The sequence below is a fragment of the Pleurodeles waltl genome, chromosome 1_2 (genome assembly GCF_031143425.1).
Source record: "Pleurodeles waltl isolate 20211129_DDA chromosome 1_2, aPleWal1.hap1.20221129, whole genome shotgun sequence".
Taxonomy (NCBI): domain Eukaryota; kingdom Metazoa; phylum Chordata; class Amphibia; order Caudata; family Salamandridae; genus Pleurodeles; species Pleurodeles waltl.
In genome coordinates, this window is record NC_090437.1 from 311,264,727 (window position 1) to 311,288,497 (window position 23,771).

At 41.3% G+C, this 23,771-nt stretch overlaps 1 protein-coding gene across 2 annotated transcripts in view; it reads left to right on the forward strand.

The window, feature by feature from the left end:
- SUSD1 (sushi domain containing 1) overlaps nucleotides 1–23,771 on the forward strand; it is a 521,732-nt gene that overhangs the window by 116,088 nt on the left and 381,873 nt on the right. For both annotated transcript variants that reach the window (XM_069238712.1, XM_069238719.1), the window contains exon 4: nucleotides 13,411–13,566. In XM_069238712.1, the coding sequence (XP_069094813.1) occupies nucleotides 13,411–13,566 (156 nt within the window). The remainder of the gene's footprint in view (nucleotides 1–13,410; nucleotides 13,567–23,771) is intronic.

Below are 23,771 nucleotides of genomic sequence, written 5' to 3' on the forward strand. Positions count from 1 at the left end.
TTTATATTCACCTAAAGCCACCTTGCATGCTTGTTACATAATTATTGTTTGTTCCTTTGGCTCTCAGCTCTTTCGTTACAACATGTATACTTGTTAGATGCTTCATGCCCATTTGACATATTATGCACTTTGCCGACATAGAACCTGCTGGAAGGTTGTGCTAGTTGGGCGGTGTCATGTTCACTCTGGACACACCTGCTTGCTGTTTATATCATGGACAAGTAATAGGGCATGGTATCTCTCTCAAGGAGCCAGCTATCAAGCTCCCTTCTGATGAAGATAACGTTTTTGAGGAATTGCCAACACCAGATAAAGATTTGGAAGGATTTCACCCAATGTATGGGGCTTGACATCTGAAGTGTCTCTCATGCTTGCCCACACCGGATACAGGGTAAAGATGCGGTGTTTAGGTCTAGGCCTGAGTGGGCAACTGAGGTTGATTTTGCTATAGAGCTAAGGGCCAGTAGGCTTACTATTGTGTTTTTAGGTGAGGCTCAGAGTTTTGAATATTATCCTGAACTTACTTGGAACTAGTGCAGCCTTTGACAGCCCAGGATCCTAATTTTCTACTATACACTGCATGTCACCCTGGGGATAAGCAGAGGAGAGCCCTTTTCTGTTGTCTTTGGAAGAATAAGGCCTTGTATGTCCATGTGTTTGTTAGAGTACTACTACATTATTTCTGTCTAGGTAGGTCTATAGGCTCTTGGCTGCGTCATTAACATTAACTCAGTAGTTGAAGATGGAATGAAATGGTGATCTGAGAATGAGAGATCTAAGCAAGGGGACTCATCTTGTCTTTCTTATATTTGAGGCAGGTTCCTCCCATTCAGTGCTCCAGAACATCCATATTTTTAATGAGTTAGATAAACTGTTTTTGAGGTCCATGAGTAAATCTGTGTGTTATCTACTTTTACACTAAATTAGAGGAGGAGACTCCTGAGCTTGATCATAAGGAGGAGCACCCATAGCTGGTATGTTCATGTCATTCTGTACTGCCATGTGTCATAGATAGCGCTGGTACATTGGCGATCCACAGAATAATCCGTGGGATTTTACTATGTGGCTTTACATTTCACTGACTTTACTCCGTGATTATTTTTGAGAGTGAATATCAGGGTTTACAAGATTGTACAAATGTTGTGTTTTCTTACATCGTTGCTCTGAATGGTGGTATGCTGACAGAGTTGCTAAGCAGATTCATCAGGTGTTTTGAGAGTGTATGTAAAGTTTTTAGTTGTGGGGTTAGCTCCAAGAAGGCAAAGGTGCTGAAAAAAATCTAAGACACACCAGACTCTGGCCTGATTTAGAACTTGGTGGATGGGTCACTCTGTCACAACGGTGATGGATGCCCTGTTCGGCAAAATCTAAGATATAATGGGATTTAGATTTCGGCAGATGGGACATCCATCACCGTTGTGATGGAGTAACCCATCCGCTTGGTGTTAAATCAGGCCCCCTTTTAGGATATAGTCAAGGACGCTGAGAAGTTATTCCCCAGGGGTTCTCCCTTTGAGAGATTGCCTGGGAGACCACTGGCCACACTTGGTGTGAAAACTCAATTTTGGCTTTGTATTCAAGTGCCTTTATTTAGAGGAGCCTTACCTTTCACTCTGCTAAAACTGGGTGAGAAGTAGATGCTGACATGCCTTGGTTGTAAATACATTCTAGGATCCCACTTAGGTACACCTACAAGTTTGTGGCATATCCAAGCTTACAGAATGAAGACGGATCTTGTATGATAGTGTGGCTGTCAGTATGGGATTGAAAGTGAATGGCTCTTATCCTTTAAATGAGTTACTGAAATCTAACTACCTAGAGGGAGCTTCTGAACTTCATAAGGTTCTTTGACTAATACATCCAGTTCAGGGACCTGTGTTGAGCTCATGGTACCGGGATGAAACCCTTATGTGCCCACTCACTGTTTCAGCCTTTCAAAGTTTATAAAATGAATACTGCTGGTTTCATAACAATAAACATCTGTTGCCTGTCATTTTCGACAAGAGACTCTTCAGAAGTGAATGCCCTCTACAAATATATGTATTATGATGTGAAATCGAAGGGAAATTTAGCAAAAAAGATATAAACCCCACTTTTGCATTTGCAGACATTACAGATTTATCTCACAAATTCACTAACCCAGGTTGTGAGTTTGAGGTCAAAGTCAGCTATACCCTCATTATGTTTCTCCTAAATGAAGCCAGGTAACTGCTAAAATAGCCTGGCCCCATGTGTGTGTTTTATAAAACCAAATTCCTTCTGGTAAAAATTGGCAAATAACATATACGTCCTGTGCTACAAACATAATAAATAGAACAGAATAGAATACATTTGAAGGATCACTAAAGCGCGGTGAACACATTAGATGATTTAGTCATGTTTAATACTCGTGTTTTGAGAATATTAACAGCATTCATGACATAAAATGTATTTTTTGATAGACTGGTTTGTTAAAGATGCCACTAAAGGAGGGTACAGATACAGATTAATGCTCAACTGAACTGTCCATGCAGTACAGGGCAGGTACAATATCCCTAGACAGAAACTTAGGACTTTGTGTATGTATGTGCTACCAGTAGAGCGTGCGCTCAGCTGTAATACCGCAGAGAGCTGCACAGGTTTGAAGGCATTGATGCAATCAAAGAGTGAATTTACTCTGGGTGCTGAGTTTTGAGAGGTTCTCTTGCATCGTTCCTTTTTTTTTTTACCTGAAGGCTTGTTCTTTGCAGACAATTCCTCCACATGTTTTAGGAGTCTAGTGATCACAGTATTTCTTCAGTAGTTGCCTTTCAAGTAAACTAGGATAGAAACCCTAGCAAATGGAAAGCCTCTAAAAAAGATGACATTATGGCCATGTGTGTGTACTTCTTTCAGGGACCCAAACTGAAGATCATTTATTTGATGGTGTCCGGTCTCCATCGGAGTTGGCCCTGTACATCAACCACAAACCACATCTTGTTGAAGACAGACCTTCCTACCAGTCTTTCTTCCCAGCTCTTTAGGAAAACTTTCTTTGATGATTGAAGACTACAGCACAACAAATAACATTGGGGCATGACTTCATGGTCATACTTGAACACAAACAAGCCCAAATTACAGCTTTATTTAAATCAAGGCTGTGTTCATCTCAAGACAGAACCTTGGATCAGAAAAGATCTTTCCAACTGCCCGCTTTCAACAACAGCTCTCAGATATCTCACCTTCCTGCTGCATGAGACTTTCTGATCCTACATTTGATCTAATTGTGGCTTTATTTAACTTTCAGTGTCTCAGTACAGACTCCTACTATTGTCAGCTGGAGTATCATCAGTTTATGGGACATTATCAGTACTTATGAGAAAAAAAGCAGATATTGAGGGTATTCAGAAATGTACTGATATTGGCTAAGAGTTGAGGGGCACTGTTAGAATACAGGAATTTTCTTATCAACAGCATGCCATCAAGGGGAATTCCCTATGGAACCCAAAATACAAAATACATACAAGAAGTAAAATTAAAGGTGTCCTTTGAAGAAAATGTTTTGCTGCATTCTGGACATCTTGCGTCAAACCTAAAAAGCTTTGTGTATAACTTTCTTAAATGCAGCTAATTCACAGACTTTTTGGCCCAAAATGATCTTGACTGCAAAAAACAGGAAAGGAAGGCTAAAGTAACACACTTCTTGGTGACACCGAAAACTATCATATTTCCTAAATGGTTTTGAACAGAAAAATATGATTGCTCATCCCTCCCAACAAATATATTCCAATTGACATTTAAGAAAACACAGAACTGAAAGATGTAGTTAAGACATGTGATTTCTCTAAAAAAAAAAAAACTAATGTGAAATCTGACATCTTCGATTACAACATCAAACCTTCCGCAGCATTTTCATATCGTCTCTCAAAAATGAGTCACAGGCAATTGTACTGGGCCCTGCAGAACCAGCAGGAAAGCAAAACTGCAGGCAAATCAAGCTGCAGTCTAGGGAACCCCCATGAAAATAACTTGACCAGTATTAACTGATAAACATTCTCCAAGATCTGTATACCAGATATGGATAGCAACAGGAAAATAAAGAAAGTGTCATGTACCCAGAAAGGTGGACTTGAGGTTTGCTGTGATAGTTGGTTGAAAATATTGAAGCATGGGTTCCCCCATCTCCCACAGGGTTACTCAGAAAAGGATCCTTGAAGAATCCAAGGGGATCTTGTTTTCTTCCATATGAGCATACCAACTATGAATCATGGACCTATCACAAATTAAGGCTTGCTTTTGGAGAAGTTACCTATATTAATTGTTGGTATTAAAGATAACAACAAGAGTTTTCATACAAATCCAAATTTTTTAAAGTACCTTACCAGTTCTTAGAAAGAAAAAGGTTCAGAGTGATTTGGGAAATGAACTGTTAGTCCCTGAGATTAAACCAGGGGTACAAAATTACATTCCAAATTAAGAGCTGTCAGGAGGAAAGGTTCTCCAAACAGGAGCTAGGAGCTTACAGTGCTCTACAAAGTGCTGATATTTTTATTTTTGCTCAACTGTTGCAGTTATATCAGCTGAAAGAATAGAGTTCCATCCAGTAGGTGCTAAAGCAGAGGGAGTTTAATAAAGATGCAACTCTCCATGCCTGGTTTAGCCCTTCTTCCTGGCCGGCATCCACATGACCCTTTTCTCTAAATGTCTTCTGTGTACAGCCAAGATGTATGGATGTTGTGGTTGACAAGTACTCACTCTCCTGACTCTCTTGTCAAGAAGGCACTACATATTCATTAACCTAAGCAAGGTGCCAGGACAAGATGCTGGGTATTGATCTTCACTTTTCCAGATGGAATTGTCCTGAAGCAATCACAGTTGATTTCTTGGCAAGCAACTGGAGCCTACAGACCCAAACAATCCGTAATTGATCTTGGAGTAGACAAATTTACTGCACAGAATCACCTAGACAATTTTAGTCCAGAACTTTAGGACCAACGCTGCTTATCCTAGTCAATCAAAGTGGTTTTCACACTGAAATTGTTATCCCTGATGAAGGCATATTGGAAACTGTTGTTGGTAGGAGGGAAAAATGCTCCCAGATGATTCAATGTGTGAACATTCAGACTGACACATATATACAAAAAGGTGCTTTGGGACTAGCATCTGTTAGTCATATCTGGAATCTTCCAGAATTAGACCTAACTATATTCGGATGGATGAGGGGCTGGAGTAAATTTATATATGTAAAAGTGTATCATTTACCATCCAGTTTGTGTCCTGCCTTATTTCAAGTCATGTTTATAGAAGCAACAAACTGGGTGGAATCTGGTTTGAGTTGATGCTACAAGTAGCAATCATTAAGAGATCAACATTTTCTTGGTCAAAAAAGTATATGTGACTTTCCATTCAGTAATGACATGCATTTGTTCCGCTTCTCAAATATGTAGTAGGCAGATAAATAAATATAGCAGGCTAAGTAAAGTTTTATGTAAAAGGGGCAATCATTTCTTAATATGGATTTCAACCAGAATCAAGGTTTATTATTATTAGTACATTTCATATATTTACTTTCTTGTTATGCTGCCATATGGCTTGGTATGTTAAATGCAACAGAAGAACATTCAGTCCTTTGCTTTGGTGTTGGTGGAGGAGGCCTGACACATACATTTGTTAGGAACAATTAGATTTATGAGCATCACTGTGTGTCCAATGCTTGTACAAAAGCCAAAGGTATGGAAATTAGAAAGCAGATTATCTTGGTTGAACAACATAAAGTCATGGCTTTCTGCAGGTACTTTGGTCTTACTTCCAAATCCATCTTGTGTTTGAAGTGGCTACCAAACATATGCCAGCACATCACAAAAAACATGAAAATAAGCACCAAAATAAGTAATAAATAGACTAATGTTTATTGCAAAGTGTGCAAATCTATGTCAGGTTGTTGCTGAAAAAGAAGACTTTACTCACCTGTGGCACAGGATTTGTAGCTCTGTGTCTAGTATACAGCCAAGTGTGTCTCATCTAATGCCTGAGAGTGAGTGAAGGAGTACAATATGGTACTCCATAAACACAGCAATTTCACAAATAATTGGATAATTATGTTGAATTGAAGACAATAATAGGGTTCATGTCAATGTTATCAGGGAATGCTGACAAGTTGCATCCTGATGACCATAGATTGTTTTTTAAAACCATCTAATATATTTTAGACTGAACCACCGAATGCATAACCTATTATAGGTACCAAGCAGTGACACTATTTTTGCTAAGCTAAATTCTGACCTCCATAATTTCTGGTCTGCTTGCTTGGTAGCATTATGGAAATACTGGATAGCACCTTCAAAGTATGTGTTGGACTAGCACCTCCAAATTAACTTCTAGATCCCAATAGCCCCAACATTATTAGGAATTTGCCAATTTCCCTGTCTCTGAAAATGTAAATTTTGGTTCCTGTTGGCAGATTCATAGTACCTTTAGGCCTAGTTTTAATCCAAAATTACCCATTTGTTCAAATTGTATTACCCTGGGCCAGTCACTCAATTTCTCAGGAAACAATTTGTCCAAATTTTGGCAGAAAACAGAACCACCTAAGATTGTAGTAGATTCTGTACAAAGACACTGACTCATTATTTAATGAATTTAAAACTCTTGATCAAAACAAAAATACAAGGCACATTTTGTAGTCCATTTAGTTTAAAGGCTAGGACAAGTAGTTTATATGAGGCCCAGTTCTTAACGAAAAATCTTCTAACCTGGTGATGAAAGGGTGAAGGACAGGTATGTCCAAAAAGCCGACAAAGTTTTAGAGTGCCCTGGTGGCAAAAACGTAGGGCTAAAGGCTCAGACCTGTAGAACACCAATTGGTAATGAATTTGGTGATAAAGTTGATGAGTACCATGAAACAAATAACGTGTGATTGAAAAGATAGGAGGAGAACCAGCTGAGAGTGCGTGAGTGAGACAACTAGAAATCAGGGTGGGGTGATGAACAATATTGAATGCAGATGAGAGGTCTATAAATAGGGAATAGACAATAGATTGTTAGGGTGGGCTGATGAGGTAATCAAATTGGCCATATGCAAAAAGTCAGTTTCAGTAGAACAGAGTGCTTGAAACTGAGATGAGAAATTAGATCAAATGGCTAATGGCTTGTTGGGAGAAGGGATGATAATTGGATGGGGTAAATGGACCAGCAGTGGGTTTCTTTAGCAGACATAGGCCCTCATTCCAACCCTGGCGGTCATGGACCGCCAGGGTGGAGGGACACGGAAGCACCGCCAACAGGCTGGCGTTGCTTCCAGGGCCATTCTGACCGCGGCGGTAAAGCCGCGGTCAGAAAAGGGGATCCGGCGGTTTCCCGCCGGATTTCCCCTGGCCCCGAGAATCCTCCATGGCTGCAGCGCCGCCATGGGGATTCCGACCCCCTTCCCGCCAGCCTGTTTCTGGCGGTTTACACCGCCAGAAACAGGATGGCGGGAACGGGTGTCGTGGGGCCGCTCGGGGCCCCTGCACTGCCCATGCCACTGGCATGGGCAGTGCAGGTGCCCCCTAACAGGGCCCCATAAAGATTTTCACTGTCTGCTTTGCAGACAGTGAAAATCGCGACGGGTGCAACTGCACCCGTCGCACCCCTGCAACTCCGCCGGCTCCATTCGGAGCCGGCTTCATTGTTGCAGGGTCTTTCCCGCTGGGCCGGCGGGCGCCCTTTTGGCGGTCGCCCGCCAGCCCAGCGGGAAAGTCGAAATTACCCCCAGAGTTCTTGGTGGGTGTCTTCATTTGGTAATTGGAGTGTTTTATAGGGAAAGGATTGAAAATTATAGTGGCTACTAAATGAATGATGGCATGGTAAGTAAAAGAAGGCTAGATGGTAGGACGCGACATGTCAGTTAAGTCTAATGGTTACCCATTTGTGTGTGTAGATTTTGAATCGATGTTAAGGGTCTTGGGGACATATTTATACTCTGTTTGTGCCGGAATTGCGTCGGTTTTTTTTTGACGCAATTCCGACGCAAAACTAACTCCATATTTATACTTTGGCGTTAGACGCGTCTAGCGCCAAAGTCCATGGAGTTTGCGTCATTTTTTAGCGTGGACACCTACTTTGCGTTAATGATATGCAAGGTAGGCGTTCCCGTCTAAAAAATTGACTCCGAGGCATGTGCGCCGTATTTACACTCCCGGGCAAAACTCACGCCCGGGAGTGGGCGGGTCAAAAAAAATGATGTCCAGCCGCTTTTGCGCCGTTTTTTAGCGCCTGGTCAGGGCAGGCGTTAAGGGACCTGTGGGCTCAGAAGGAGCCCAGAGGTGCCCTCCCATGCCCCCAGGGACACCCCCTGTCACCCTTGCCCACCCCAGGAGGACACCCAAGGCTGAAGGGACCCATCCCAGGGACATTAAGGTAAGTTCAGGTAAGTATTTTTTTTATTTTTTTTTGTGGCATAGGGGGGCCTGATTTGTGCCCCCCTACATGCCACTATGCCCAATGACCATGCCCAGGGGACATAAGTCCCCTGGGCATGGCCATTGGGCAAGGGGGCATGACTCCTGTCTTTGCTAAGACAGGAGTCATTTCAATGGGGGTTGGGAGTCGGAAAAAATGGCGCAAATCGGGTTGAGGCAAAAAATTTGCCTCAGCCTGACTTGCCCCATTTTTTGGCGCCCAAGCTCCATATCCCCCTACGCCAGCGCTGCCTGGTGTACGTCATTTTTTTTCACGCACACCAGGCAGCGTCGGCGGCTAACGCCGGCTAACGTCATTGATTAAATACGGCGCCCGCATGGCGCTTCAGAATGGCGTTAGCCGGCGCTAATTTTTTTTACGCAAAAAGTATAAATATGGCCCTTGACCTTATACTTTTGCTATTTTTAAATACCTTTTATGGACCCTATTGGCGAGACTGACTCATCTTTATGGTCTACTTGTTGTTTATTATTGCTACTCCATCTTTCTCGCACTAATGAGTTATTTGCTGAGTTTTCTGGTGTTCTCGCCTTTTATTTGACCTTGCATTTTATCTAAATACACATCTATACTATCTGACTTACTCCCTGCTTAAAAATACCTACCCACTATGTTGTCTGCTACTTTATCTTGTTTGCAGGTTTAACCCTTTTTACTATGGTGCTCTATTACTGAGTACAATTTTGACTTTATGTCAATATCATCAACTTTTCCCACTTTTGAAAAAGTTCCCTTGTCCTGAAACACCTGTAAGCTGATTTATCACGAATGGTGTACCTCAAATTCAAAACAAAGACTTAGTATAGTTGTTACAAATGGGGTCTTTGGTTGGCAGTCAGGTTACCCCCTGTCCAAGCAAGGACCCTCACTCTAGTCAGGGTAAATCACACACAATCCAAATTATCCTGTGCCCACCCTCTGGTAGCTTGGCACTGAGCAGTCAGGCTCAACTTAGAAGGCAATCTGTAAAGTATTTGTGCAATAAATCATGCAATAACACAGTATAACACCACAAAAATACACCACACAGTGTTTAGAAAAATATATAATATTTATCTGGTTAAATGCAAGTCAAAACGATTAAGATTTGATAAGTAAACTTTGAGTTATCACCGTAGGAAATGATGAAAGAAGTCTTTAGTCTTTAAAAAGCAACAAATGTCTCTTGCAAGCACAAAGTACCTGGTTTGCATTCAAATTTTCCGCAAGGGGCTGCAGAGGAGGAGATGTGTGGAAAATGGGGAGGTGTAGACTGGGATCTTCTTCGGGTTGCAGGGTTTTTGGACGCCCCGGATATGATGCGTAGAAATCCTGGATGTGCAGGACAAAGTCACAGGGGCTTCATCGATCTGCTGGGTGATGCATGGAAATTTCTGTTGCACAGCAGGTGCTGCATCGATTCTTCTTGCAAGAAGTTGGGCTGTGTCGTTCCGGTCGGGCTTTGCGATGATCCAGTGGGCCGAGCATCGAAGTTCCGGTCGCAACGCTGGTGCTGCATCGATCTCCTCTGAGGGAGCCGGGCTGCGTCGTTCCGGTTCGGCGTGCAGTGATTTTCTCACTGCGATGCAGGCTGTGCGTCATTTCTTGCAGGCTGTGTGTCGATTTTCACCACCCAAGGAGTTCTTTTTCATAGATGACGTCTTTTTAGTCCTGAGACTTCAAGGAACAGGAGGCAAGCTCTATCCAAGCACTTGGAGAGAATTTCTCAGCAGAGCCAGACGGCAGCAAGGAAGCAGGGCAACAGCAGGACAGCAGTCCTTTGCAGAAAAGCAGTCAGGTGAGTCCTTTGGGCAGCCAGGCAATTCCTCTTGGCAGGTTGCAGGTTCTGGTTCAGGGATTCTTCTCCAGTGGTATCTTGTCCAGAAGTGTCTGAGTTTGTAGGGTCAGAGGCCCTGTTTAAATACCCAAATGTGCCTTTGAAGTGGGTGAGACTTCAAAGAGTGGCTTAGAAGTGCACCAGGTCCCCTTTCAGTTCCATCCTGTCTGCCAGGGTCCCAGTAGGGAGTTTGGCAGTCCATTGTGTGAGGACAGGCCACTGTCCTTTCAAATGTAGATGTCAGGCCCTCCACCCTCCCAGACCAGGAAGACCCATTCAGTATGCAGATGTGTGCAGGTGTGACTGAGCATCCTGTGTTTGGCGTTGTCTGAGTGAAATGCACAAGGGAGCTGTCAAGTAACCTAGCCAGACATGGATTGTAAGGCACAAAAGGATGTAAGTGCAGAAAAATGCTCACTTTCTAAAAGTGGCATTTCTAAAATAGTAATATTAAATCCGACTTCACCAGTCAGCAGGATTTTATATTACCATTCTGGCCATACTAAATATGACCTTGTTACTCCTTTCAGATCAGAATCTACCACTCAAACAGTAAATGGGGGAAGCCCTAATGTTAGCCTATGAAAGGAGCAGGCCTCACAGCAGTGTAAAAACAAATGTAGGAGTTTTACACTACCAGGACATCTAAACTGCACAGGTACATGTCCTGCCTTTTATCTACATAGCACCCTGCTCTATGCGTTACCTAGGGCCTACCTTAGGGGTGACTCATATGTAGAAAAAGGGGAGTTTTTAAGGCTTGGGAAGTACTTTTAAATGCCAATTTGAAGTGGCAGTGAAACCGCACACACAGGCCTTGCAATGGCAAGCCTGAGGCATGGTTAAGGGGCTACTTATGTGGGTGGCACAATCAGTGCTGCAGGCCCACTAGTATCATTTAATCTACAGGCCCTGGGCACATGTAGTGCACTTTACTGGGGTCTCACAAGTAGATTAAATAAGCCAATTGGGTATGAACAAATGTCACCATGTTTTAAGGGAGAGAGCATATGCACTTTAACACTGGTTAGCAGTGGTAAAGTGCGCAGAGTCCTAAAACCTAGCGGAAACAGTGTCCAAAAAGTGGAGGGAGGCAATCAAAAAGTTAGCAGTGACCACCCTAAGGCTGTCAGGTCTAACAATAGTGTATCTGATGTTATACACAAGTGTTTGATTGTATGTTCTGCTTTTTCACCACATTGCAGCAAGGCAAAGCAGAGGAAATGTGGTGCCTCTGCCATCATCCACAAATTTTAATTTAATTTGATAATACCTGTACTGCTTCAGTGAATTTTTATGTTTGTAATAAAACTACTTTTTCGTACTTAACCATATTATTGCAACTTGTTTGTACAACTACATTATACCTGTGCTTGTTTGTCGTTTGCTTCTACTAGGTGTTAAGCTAATGCACTTTTCATGGTGCACAGTTCACCCACTGATCTGTCCTGTTGCATGGCAGGGATTTATTTTCCTAGGGTTTAGAAAAACACATTTAATTGATTATTACTTGCCTCTACAACATTTATACACAGATTTGGGATTATTTGTGAATACCGCATAACATGCCACTGTCAACCTTTTTGATTGGTTAGTGGCTGAATGTGTGTTTGGCTTAAATCCAGATTGAAATTCACAAGACTAATAACAGGGTTGTTGAATGTAAGCAGTTCTATAATGGTGTTGATGTCTTCTAAGAAGGAGCCAAAAGGTTCTGGGGGCTGTAGATGTTGACAATATGAGCAATTAATGAGGCAATAATAATTATGATGGAAAAAGTGGACAGCGGGCAGTTCTATGTTGAGATAGGTAAGGTAGTGAGCGGTGCTGTGTTTGGAGTGGTATGTGGCTAGTTATGTTGGCGAAAATAGAGTACTCTGTATGACATACTAACTTTAGACCTGAAGTCTAAGTTTAGACCTTAAGTCTAAGGGCTCAATTCACAAAGGTAAACTTAAAAATCAGGTCTGCGTTTAACTTTGTGAAGCGGGCCCTTAATCTTTTGAGTCTGTGAGGTGTAAAGAGGGACATGAGATTGGAAATGGTTAATGACATTGCTAGCCTTGTTACAATTAGAATGGGCCTTCATACACAGGAGGAGTTTGGAATCTAGATTATATTTTTTCTGCTGTCATTTTTTATGTTTAGTCTCAGTGCTTAATTTGAGCCAATTGCTGCCGGTGGGGCCTCCAGCACTCATTTTTGTGGACCGGGACTTACTTTTGCTCATCGGACATTTCTCAAGAGTAAGAGGGGGAAGACACACAAAGAAGCATGCTGATAGAGAAAAATGTAAAACAGTCAGACAGGAGCAGAAGATGTCTGATAATAAAGAGCCAATAGGTGGATGTAAGACCACGCACCATTAGTACTCGGCGCCAACATTTTATTACACCTGTTGCGGGCTTCTGTGCAGAGGTTTGGGCACTGGCACTCATTATTTTACAAATTGTTCAGTGTTTATTCGGGGGTTGTAAATGAGGTGTGTGGTAGTGGGTAAGGCATGGTGGGAGGGGAGAGGCAGGGTGAGATGTAGTGAAGACAGGTAGAGAGTAGAGATGGTGTTTATGGAGGCTGGTAACTTTTAAGGATAAAAGAGATAGGATGAGGAGGGAGCCCATGATGGAGAAAAGCGCTGTTCAACAAATTGATGGAATTGTAGTTCGGAAAGTGTGAAAAGTTGGAGTTGTAGGATTGCAGTATATGTAAAGAGGTAGAGAAAGGGGTTAAGTAGATTCATTAATGGGCACAAAATCCCATGCGGTAAAAGCAAAATCATAGGTGGGAGGACAGTCACCAAATTTACACAGGAGAGGAAAGTCACAAACAGGAGCAAAATCATAAGTGGAGCAAATTCACAGGTTTTGTAAAATTCTCAGGAGAAAGAAAATATCTGAGTGAGAGCAACGCTGCAAGTGGGAACAAAATTACAAGTTGGAGCAAATTCACAGGTGGGTGTAAATTCACAAATAGGAAGAAAATCACAGGTGGGAGAAAATTCACAAGTGGGGAAAATTCAGAGGAAGAAGCAAATTCCTGAGTGAGAGCCAAGACACAAGTGGGAACAAAATGACAGAGGGTAGCACATTCACAGTAATTCTTCCATCTTTTTAATACACAACTTCACTGTATGCAAAGCTAATGAATAGCATACCATGCTTCATTTCTCATTTCAGATATAGATGAATGCACTATTTCTGGACTGTGCGGATATGGAGCAACATGTAAGAACACCCACGGGAGTTATGAATGCTACTGCATGGAAGGGTACACCACCCGTAATGGATACCAGCCTTTTCGCACAGACTGGAATGTAACAGGATCATGCACAGGTACAGTACATTGAAATGTGTTATATCACAATTAGTGGTTAATTCTGAACATGAACTAGCCTGACCACTTTTGGGGTAGGGAACCTCTGTGTACAGCAATTGACAGTGGGTCCTAAGCAATTTTGAACACAATATAACAAAGTATCATGATAACATCAAATGTTTAAAAGGGATATTTCTTCTTACATTATATCGTGTATCCTTATTTACACGGTGAAAAAAAATAAAAGCGCTCTATATGTTCGACAATACAGAATTCAAGATTCCTTCATTCAATTGACATCTTTAGTGATTCATAAGACCCAATGCATTTCGGGTCGTGGTGTCCCTTCTTCAGGGGTAAAAGCTGTGCATTATTCAAAAGTTAGACAAACAAACACAGATAGGAGAACAAGGAGGGGGGACAAACATAGAACAAAGAGACATTAATACCAAAGCTTCTCCAAAAATTAATCTAGAATTCACAACCAAATGCGTGCAATCAAATGTTAAAATGCTATGATAGGTTACTCCCACATGTAATGTGCAGTTCATGATATGTGATAAGTTGTAACAAATGACAGACATTTATTCAATATTGCTATCTGTTGGGGTGTTAAGCCAATTCAAAATATGTTAATCACTAGATCTTGTTGGGGCTCAGAAGATTAATCGGTGAGCCATGTCTTTTTCTCTGTCCTCTCTGATGTTTCCGGTTGCTGATGCTTGTTTTTGTTTGCTACTGTCTGGCGGATGGTTGGTCGCTGGGCTCACTAATAAAAAAGATGGATCAGGCATGCTCCTATCTTGCGCAAATGTTGTTGTAAGTTATTGATCAGGTGTGGATAATTGATCCTGTGTTATTATACTCAGCTCAACAGGTTGACAGGTAGAAGCTTTTTCTTTGTCAGACACCACACTTTCTTCTGATGAGGTAGCTGGTTTTCTACCTGCTGTGTTTGCGCATAAACCTCAGCCGAAGTGTAAACTTTGCTAAGTTTATAGTCAATGGTGTTCCATTTGAATTTACTTAGTGTATGTTCCTGAAGATCTCTATTACATTCCTCTAACTTTGTAGTGATTTCTGGCAGGGTGGTTTGTCATACTTCCGGTTCCATCCGAGATGTAACCTGACTTTTTAATACATAAATCTATTCCTCTAAATCACTGAGAACCTTAGACAATTCTTCAATGAGAAGTAAAATCAAATCAAAGGTTCACTTGTTGAGAATGGCATACCATTTTTCCATGAATGCTTTGTTGAATTGAACCTTGAACAACATAGGTTCAATAGCAAGTCGTAGACCCCTTGGGATCAGTTTTGCACAGTGATATTGAATTAATGTTGAGGTATGGAATCTTTGACCTTTTTCTCTTCGTAATAAATATTCCAATTGTTTTATTTGTTGGGTAATGGACCCTCCTTGTGCCCCTGCAACTCTGGTCTCTTTTGAAGCAAATAGATTTCTGTAGCTTGTTCTAATGTATAAGTCTGTGTCTGCCCTATTGTCAATAATATTTGATATAGCTTCAAATGACATTTTTTAATTTTCTGTGTGCCAGGTGTGGCGGCAGTGTGCACTGCTGCATAATATTATATGGCAAAGCTTGTTTTTGTTTACTTAGGTTCGGGAGTTGTGAATGCCTTTATCGAGTGAATTAGGATGGTACCGGCGTTTACAGGTAACATGGGAAACTAATTAATTTCATCTTGCTAGAATACACGGCATGTGGATATGACAAGATGTTATGTTTTCATTTTTGACAGGCTGAGTTCATGTACCAGTATTGTACTTCCATGTTTTCCATCCATTCTTCGGAGTAAGTAGGTTTACTGTTGTACAGCATAGGGGCCAAAGCTTTTATGAGCACAGGACGCGACAGTTCCGCACTTGGAAGTATGATTTACGCGGTTGTTTGGTTTGTGGTCTAACAGTGCACGTAGTTTATAGCACTAATGTTAGATGCCAAATTCAAAGACATTCATATATTTTAGATGATACACAGGTGGTAATATTATTTTTCAGTGCTCCAACACATGGTCAAATAGTGTAGAATCTCTGCACCTGAGATCATTGTAGAGTGCTTCACATGGATCTCACAAGTTTCACATATCATGAACTGCACATTACTTGCGGAAATAACCTATCATAGCATTTTATTATTCGATTGCACACATTTGGTTGTGAAATCTAGGTTGAGTTTTAGAGAAGCTTGTGGTATTAATGCCTCTTCATTCTGTGTGTGTCCTCCCTCCTTGTTTTCCTGTCAGGATTTGTTTGTCTTACTTTTGAATAATGCACAGCTTTTACCCCTGAAGCAGGGAAACCACGTCCCGAAATGCATTGGATCTTATGAATCACCAAAGATGTCAACTGCATGAAGGAATCTTGAATTATGTATTGTCAAACATATGGAGCATTTTTTTATTTTTATTTTCATTTTCACAGTGTAAGCAAGGATACACAATATGATGTATGAAGATATATACCTATTAAGCAATTGATGTTGTCATGATACTTTGTTATATTGTTTTCAAAATTACTTAGAACTCACTGTGCACAGAGGTTCCCTACCACAAAAGTGATCAGGCTTGTTCATGTTTTAGATGCATGTCTCAGGCACGATATGCTCCTCTGTAGCACGGTATAGCATATTTTTATTGTGATTTAAATGAGTTTTTAATCTGTATTGTTGGGGAAACATCCTGAACAAACTAGGTCTAAACCACTACTTACCTGAACCACTCTTGCTAAACAACTAAAAAGTCTCTACAACTAAGGCAATTGTTATTCAGGCACAATTGTTGTTTAGACAGTAGTTGTTCAGTACTTAGTTGTAGAGACTTTTTAGTTGTTTAGCAGTAGTGGTTTAGGCTATAGTTGTTTAGGACCTAGTTGTTCTGTCACATATTCCTCCACAGGTCTAGTTCATAAGTGATTAGGCTCAGGTTTATATTACCCAAATACTATTTAAACACAGGGCTTCATTTACAAGGCCTTTGTACCATTGTTGTGTCATTTTTGTTTGATGCAGCACTGGCGCTAGCATACTGCTCCGGATTTACAAATTGACGCTTTGGGCCCAACGTGTCAGCTTGTAAACATTGCGTCACATTATGCCTGCTCCAGGTACAATGTACAAGGGAATTTGAAACAAGGGGTAAAATTGATGCATTTTCTCTATGGGAGCCCACTCGCATTGCTGGAGTAGCGTCATTTTTTTTTACGCTAGTCCAGCAATGCCTGAGTTTAGCGCCAACAGATACATCAGAATTTTTGACGAATCTGTGAAAACATGCACCTTGGAGCTCTGTATTTTAAATACAGTTCCTCCATGGTGTCGTTAGGGGATTGTAGGGCAGCGCAAGCAATCTGACGCATTGGGCAGATGTGTCAGATTCTTGTAAATGAGGTCCTCAGTTTATTGTTTCTTACCCTGCAAGTGTCTTCCAGGCCATGAACGAGCCAGTGCTTCTCAAGCAGTCTCATTGATCCTTTGAGCTGGGCGCAAGCCTGCAGTTTCTATGTGTCTTCTCAGCTATCATGTCTGGATAATGTGGGTGCAGTCAGGAATGGCTGCTCCTGGAAGTGCTGAATCTTCCCACAGCTGGTGCATTGGGTGATTGGAAATGGAACAACAAGCAAGTTTGTGGGTCCCACTTTTAGACAGTCTAAGCAGACAGGAGATACTGATCTGCTGCACTTTTAGAACAGGTTCAGGATCTCCTTTCAAGAGTCCTTTCAAGGCTGCTTTCTAGTCACAGCCTTTGTGTAGCGTGATACTCCTTACAGCAGGCCAGGCTTGAGCACTCACAATAGAGGCCCAAAGAGTTGTTAATTTTCTGCACCTGGCTGTCATAAGCCACACTGAAGAATGATCACGAGAAAGACAAAACACTGTCCTCAGATTAGGGGTCCCTTTCACCTTGAACAAAAGAGACTGCAGTCACACACTTTACTCCCTCCACTTTCCAAAAGGCAGTGATTCAGTAAGAGTTATCAGCAAAATGACATGTCTAGGTCTTCTCTCTTCAGTTTCAGCAATGTCAGCAATACACTTCTACTGTCTTGGAAAACAACATCCCATCCATTTTGTGTACAAGGTCAGGCCTCCATAATTGTGATTCAGTCATGGACTCCATGCATGTACTATGCTGCCAATATACACAAACACACACAACATACCCTTAGGATCTGGGTAACGCATAAAAGTGGAACATTACACAAGAATGATACACAAAATAAGGTATGTTGATACCACCACTCTATGTACTTAACTCATGACATGGACAATAGTCCACTGTCTTTGCAATGAGGGTGTGCTTGATGTGTTCTTTCAGGTCACGGTACGGGTTCAGGACCCCACTCAGGTCTAGGGACAAGTCTAGGCCTCTGTATACACACTGTATTAGTGTGATAGTGTGAGGGCCATTATCAAAAAACAGGTTACCAGATACAATCAGTACACAAAGTCAAGCCCTTGGGGCATGGGAACATGACTGCACATTATGCAGGGGACATTACCATTCCAACACTGACCTAGAAAACATCTTTATTCTGTTTCTTCTTCCTCTATGCCAGTGATTTTCTAATCTGTCAAAGTCTAAAATTCTTCCTTTATTTTTATACCAAAACAGCCTCACCAGTATTCTGGTCAGCGGCATTCTTGTTCCAAAACAGTGTCCTGGACCTTTCACAAGAGCCGAATATCCTGCCTAAGCAGAAAGAAGTGTCTCCTTTACCAAACATTTCATTGCATAATTTACAATTGTTATTTCTCTTATTAATATTTCTGAAGCAAACTTGAAAATCTACCAAGACAATCAGTGCAATAGTTGACTATGCTATGATTTTCATGACCTGCAGGCATAAGGCAGGTGACAGATTTCATAAACCACTGTGTACTACTGCATCCTACCTGAATATGCTCCTTAAAAAATAAAGGGTTTGTAACAGCAACAGTTTTGTGGCGCTTAAGAGACCGGCTGCACACCCATTAGATTATAATCAAATGTTCAGTGGTACGCAGACGACCCACACACATAGGCCCCTGAGTCGACAAATGACAAAATGCTAAAGAAAAGGAGGGAACATAAGTGTAAATTCTCAATGTGCTTGAAGGTATTCAATTTGCAGTTACATCTACACAAAAGCAATGGACACCTTTGGTGTGCAAGCTATCGAAAAACTAAATATTAGAAATGCATTTCAGCGAGCTCGAATGATGAAAAGCCCATTTGGTGCAAAAAATTCAATTCATTTGAAAACAATAGGACAATCACTGCAATCACTGCAAGTAAAGTGAAAAAACAAACCAAAAAATCCTGGGCAAGATTCACAAACTGCATTTTGTAGTACTTAAAGTGGTACTACAGCAGACATACTTCAGAATGCAGTTTACAAACCGAAGAGGGTAAATCTCCTCCTCTCCTAATATTTTCTATAGGGAGATCCTTACACATGTAAGTTTACTACCTAGTAGTAAAACGTGGAAGTGACCGGAAGTGGCTGGAAACAGGGGCAGGCTTACTATTAGTTGGGAGGGGTTTACCGAGGAGCAAGAAATGTTTAGGCACAGGTTTAGGGAAATACATGCACTCACTCACAAAATAATAAACCCACTGCTATTCAAAACTGTGCTTCTAAAATTACTACTGCCAAAATGCACCGCAAATAGTAGTAAATCTACTCCAGCTCAGAGCTGAAGTAAGTTCAGCACCAGACATTGTCAATCAGTGGTATTGCAACACCATCCAATAGAAAATAATGAAGCTAGGGACTTAAAATAAAACCCCATAGGAAATAATGTTAAATAAAATTAAATAAATTAAAATGTTAGTTAAAAATATAAATATATTTGAATTAATGCTTAAAAATATTTAAAAATAAAACATTGATTTATTTTAACAACCTTTTTTGATGTAAAAGTAATATAGATTTAATGTTTAATAAAATATAATAAAATAACTTTTAACTATTTCTATACATCATTTCTAATAACTAATAATACATAAAAAAAATGTATTTTTTGCTTTAGGTGGATTTTTTTGATTTTTCAGTACACTTCTCCAGTGCGCTAACAACACTTTGAGGACTTTCTGTCCACTTCGGTCATACGAATCAACTGGTCAAAGGTGTTCATTTCCCCTCTAGTTCCAGGGGGCCCTCAAGGCCCGCCTTGACCTGAGAGGAGGCCCCTTTTGTTGGGAGGGCGGGACACTTTTCACTTTCTGGGCATCTGGATCTATCATTCGGTGAGAGACCCCTTGAAGGGCAAACTAACCATGGCAGTAACAGCCATTTCTTCTCAGGTTTAGTTTTGGAGAGCCCTTCTCCTTTTCCCAATTGTCGTCATTGCACTGTCAAAAATGGTGGTCATCCCTCACCTCTTACATTATTTTGTGAACCTGCTGCTGGTTTGGGTGGGCCTAGAGTTCTTCACTTTGAGTAATGTTATTAGCGGCTCAGTTCTGGTGGCTAATTAAATGGCTGACCAGGCTTTCCCTTGAGGAGACCACTGTTCAGGTTCCACTCCTCTCAGTCCCCCCCCCGTCTCTTTCAAGTTATGTTGCATTGTTACTCTCACACTCTCACTCTTTCTGAAAGAAAGATGCCAGATGCCCCAGCAGTGCTTGTGATGAGCCTTCCTCTTCCCAACTGGGGTAGTAGGTCTTAGAGATCTCTGCCTTTGGCACAAATCTAATTTGACAATAATTTGTGATCTCATTGGGTATGATGGCCAGCTCACATTTGAGGAGCTTTTTGACAGGTTCAACTTGCATTGTGGCCAATTCATGGTGTAAAATGCTTTGTGTTAGATTTGGTCTCTCACTGACTTTCCCCCTGAACCCTACCCTTTTGCTCAAGTGCTCTATACGTTGGGAAGAGGACATAGGCACGATTCCTGTTTCTACAAACTGCTTATACCACTTGTCTTTGCATTAAAAAAACATATCTTTAAGTGCCCGACAAGCAGAATTTCAGTGGTTTGCAATTTTGTCCCTTACCTGAAAAGTAGAATCTGCTAGTTTAGAAATGTGGATTGTGCCTGCATGTATCCAAGGAGATTCTGAATAGAGGAGCCCCTCCCTTCCAGACGGGTTTGTGCTTAGGGCAACTTGGCCCTTATGTAAGTTTCTATTGGTTGTTGCATTTGTTGGTGTGATTGGTTGCTGGGGTTAGTATTTCTATTGCCTTAAGAGTTAGGGTTTGTGTTCTGATTGACTTTAGGGCTAGGGTTTCCTACTGCAGTAATAGTCTAGGGTTTGCATTCTGATTGGTACTAGGGCTAGGGTTCCTATTGGTCTGAGGGTTTAAGGTTACTATCCGGATTGGCTGTCAGGGCTATGGTTCTGATTGATACTAGGGCTAGGGTTCCTATTGGATTAAGGGTCTAGGGTTACTGTTTTGATAGGCTGTCAGGTCTAGGGTTGTGATTGGTTAATAGGGCCAGGTCTACCTTGGCTTATGAGTTTAGGGATAGGAATCTGATTGGTCAGAGTTAGGGCTAGTGTTCTAATGGCCAACAGGGCTATTTAAGCCTAGCGTTCAGGGTGTCTCAGCCAGGGCATCGAGGCTAAGGGCATACAGGACAAGAGCAGCTGCCTGTTTCGGCCTTCTTTGGGACTGGTCGAGCCTAGAGCCAGAAATGCTTCCCATTTGTCCATTTGTAATCAACCAGCTCAATCCCTCCACATCCTCCAACATCCACAACTACATTATGACAACTTCATTTACACACCAAACACATCTCTGCCCATTACCACTAACATATCCACACAACAGAAAGCCACATTATACATAACTTTAATCTATCTAGACATACACCGCCTGTTGTTGCAAAGTACCAGCACTTTCCTCTACTTGCTCCTAAAAGCCACTTTTTATCCTGACAAAACCTATACTCAGCCTTCCATCACACCATCCACCAACACCCTCCTCATCTTTTTACCGATTACACACAACCACACAATCCGTACACTCTGCTCCACCACACATATTACCTCTACCAGCGATCAAATCTAACACATACACTCTTGTCTATCCCCTCTTACACATCTCAAACACTCTTCTCCAAAACACATCACCTCCCCCTGTACTATTCACATACCATTCACCAGCAGTAACTCACATACAATTCCTTCACAGAAAACCACTACGTCAATATCTCCTCTCACTACTCCACAAAAAAAACCACACACATTAGCACCCCAAAATAACACAAACTCTCACACCCACTTCCACCCTCATGACTACACAAAAATTCAAACCCTGACCAAACTTTACTCCAAAATTCTCACTCTTCACAAACATCTACCACATACACCCCAACACAACAACATTCATTCACCTGCCTCTCATCCATTGCACAATTTGAGCCTTAGATTATTATCCACATGCTTCTCCACCCAACTCATACTCCTTCCAACCTAAACAGACGCAAACAAAATACACAACATGCCATTCTTAACAACTGTGCATCCCCATGTCTATTACACAACAAGGCTACTCTGCAAAAAGAACAAAACTCACCACGTCACTCTCAGCCACCAAGTCCATCACCAACACAAATACCTCCGAAGCCTGCTTGACGAGGAATACAATATAGAAAAACAACACTATTGTGACCCTCATACAGGTATAATCACAAATAATAACACACCTGCTACAAGCTCAAAATATACTGCTCACCATTCTCCAAAGCAAAATGACACCTCCACAACAACACATTTTCTAAACTGCCTACTCATAAATGTTCAATCGCTGTCAAAAACAAGCACAACATCTACAACCTGCTCACTGACATACAACCTGACTTACTATTCATAACAGAATCATGGCTGGGAGATGACATGGCCCCAGTGTTGCATGAGGCCGTTCCTCCAGGATATTAAACCGTATAGGCAATAGAGGAGGTGGACTAGCTATTATATTCAAACAAGCAATAAATCTCAGCAAAACAGACAAAGTTTTCATACAAGGTTATGAGGCCCTTATCACCAGATGCAACCATACACCAACTTCCTGCTGTCGCTTTCTCCTCTTTTACAGACCACTGCCTAACAATTCAACATTCCCAGACACATTTCTAGACAGTTTCAAACCTTATAACGTTATGCTCCAATCTATGCATTCTTGGGGATGTAAACATTTGGTTTGGCGAACCCAATGTGCCCCATCCAAAAACTATCACCACTGGCCTAGTCACATTGAATCTACATCAGATTGTATGCAATCCAACATACATCACTGGACACATCCTAGGTGTAATTTTTGCAAACCTAGAACTAGTTACCCTTCAAAGCACCACACCAGTCACATTGTCAGACAACCATTTTGTAACTCTCCAGCAAAAAACACCACAAATCAACACACCCAAGACCACCTTACATACATACATCTATTGGCCATGGAACAAGCTCAAGCTTTCAAAATCCTAATACCACTCAAAAAACTGAACAGGACAAAAGAAAACCAACAACTTGGAGACATACAGAACTAAAAAACTAACCTGGCTCAAAACAAACAACAGTCAAGACAAACTTCACCTACACAAACTTAACAGAATATACAAATCATCAATCAAAAAAGGTAAAAAAAGGTGCTACTCAGACAGAATTTAAAATGCTAAATTGGCAAATAAAGAATTTGATAAAATTCTCAACAAATTTCGAAAACCTAAATGCATGAAAGGAATTCATCCCATTACTCAAAAATTCACAGACAAACTGGCGAATCATTACACAACCAAGGCAGACACAATGGACTTCTATTGAAAAAACAAAGGAAAACCACCAGCACCAACCTGTTTCCTAAAATCCCCTCCAAGAGTAAGCCAACCCTGCCTCTGCACTCCTTCAAATAAATATCACAAAGAGAATTTATGGATTTGGTCAAAGCAAGCAGGCCTTCCATCTGCTCTTCTGACCCTTGTCCGCCACACATCTTCAAGAACATTATTTTATCTACCTCTGCTGCCACACCAGTAAGAAGAATCATCAATAATTCTTTAACTACGTGAACGTTTCCTGAAGACCTTAAAAAGGCATACATACGCCCATTATTAAAGAAAACAAACCTGGACCCGCATGACTCCAACAATTACAGACCAATTACAAATGGACCTTTCCTGGGCAAACTGATAGAAAGAGCATAATTTCCCCTGATGTCACAATTCATTGAATATAAATACCTACTTTCAACCTATCAAACTGGATTGCACCC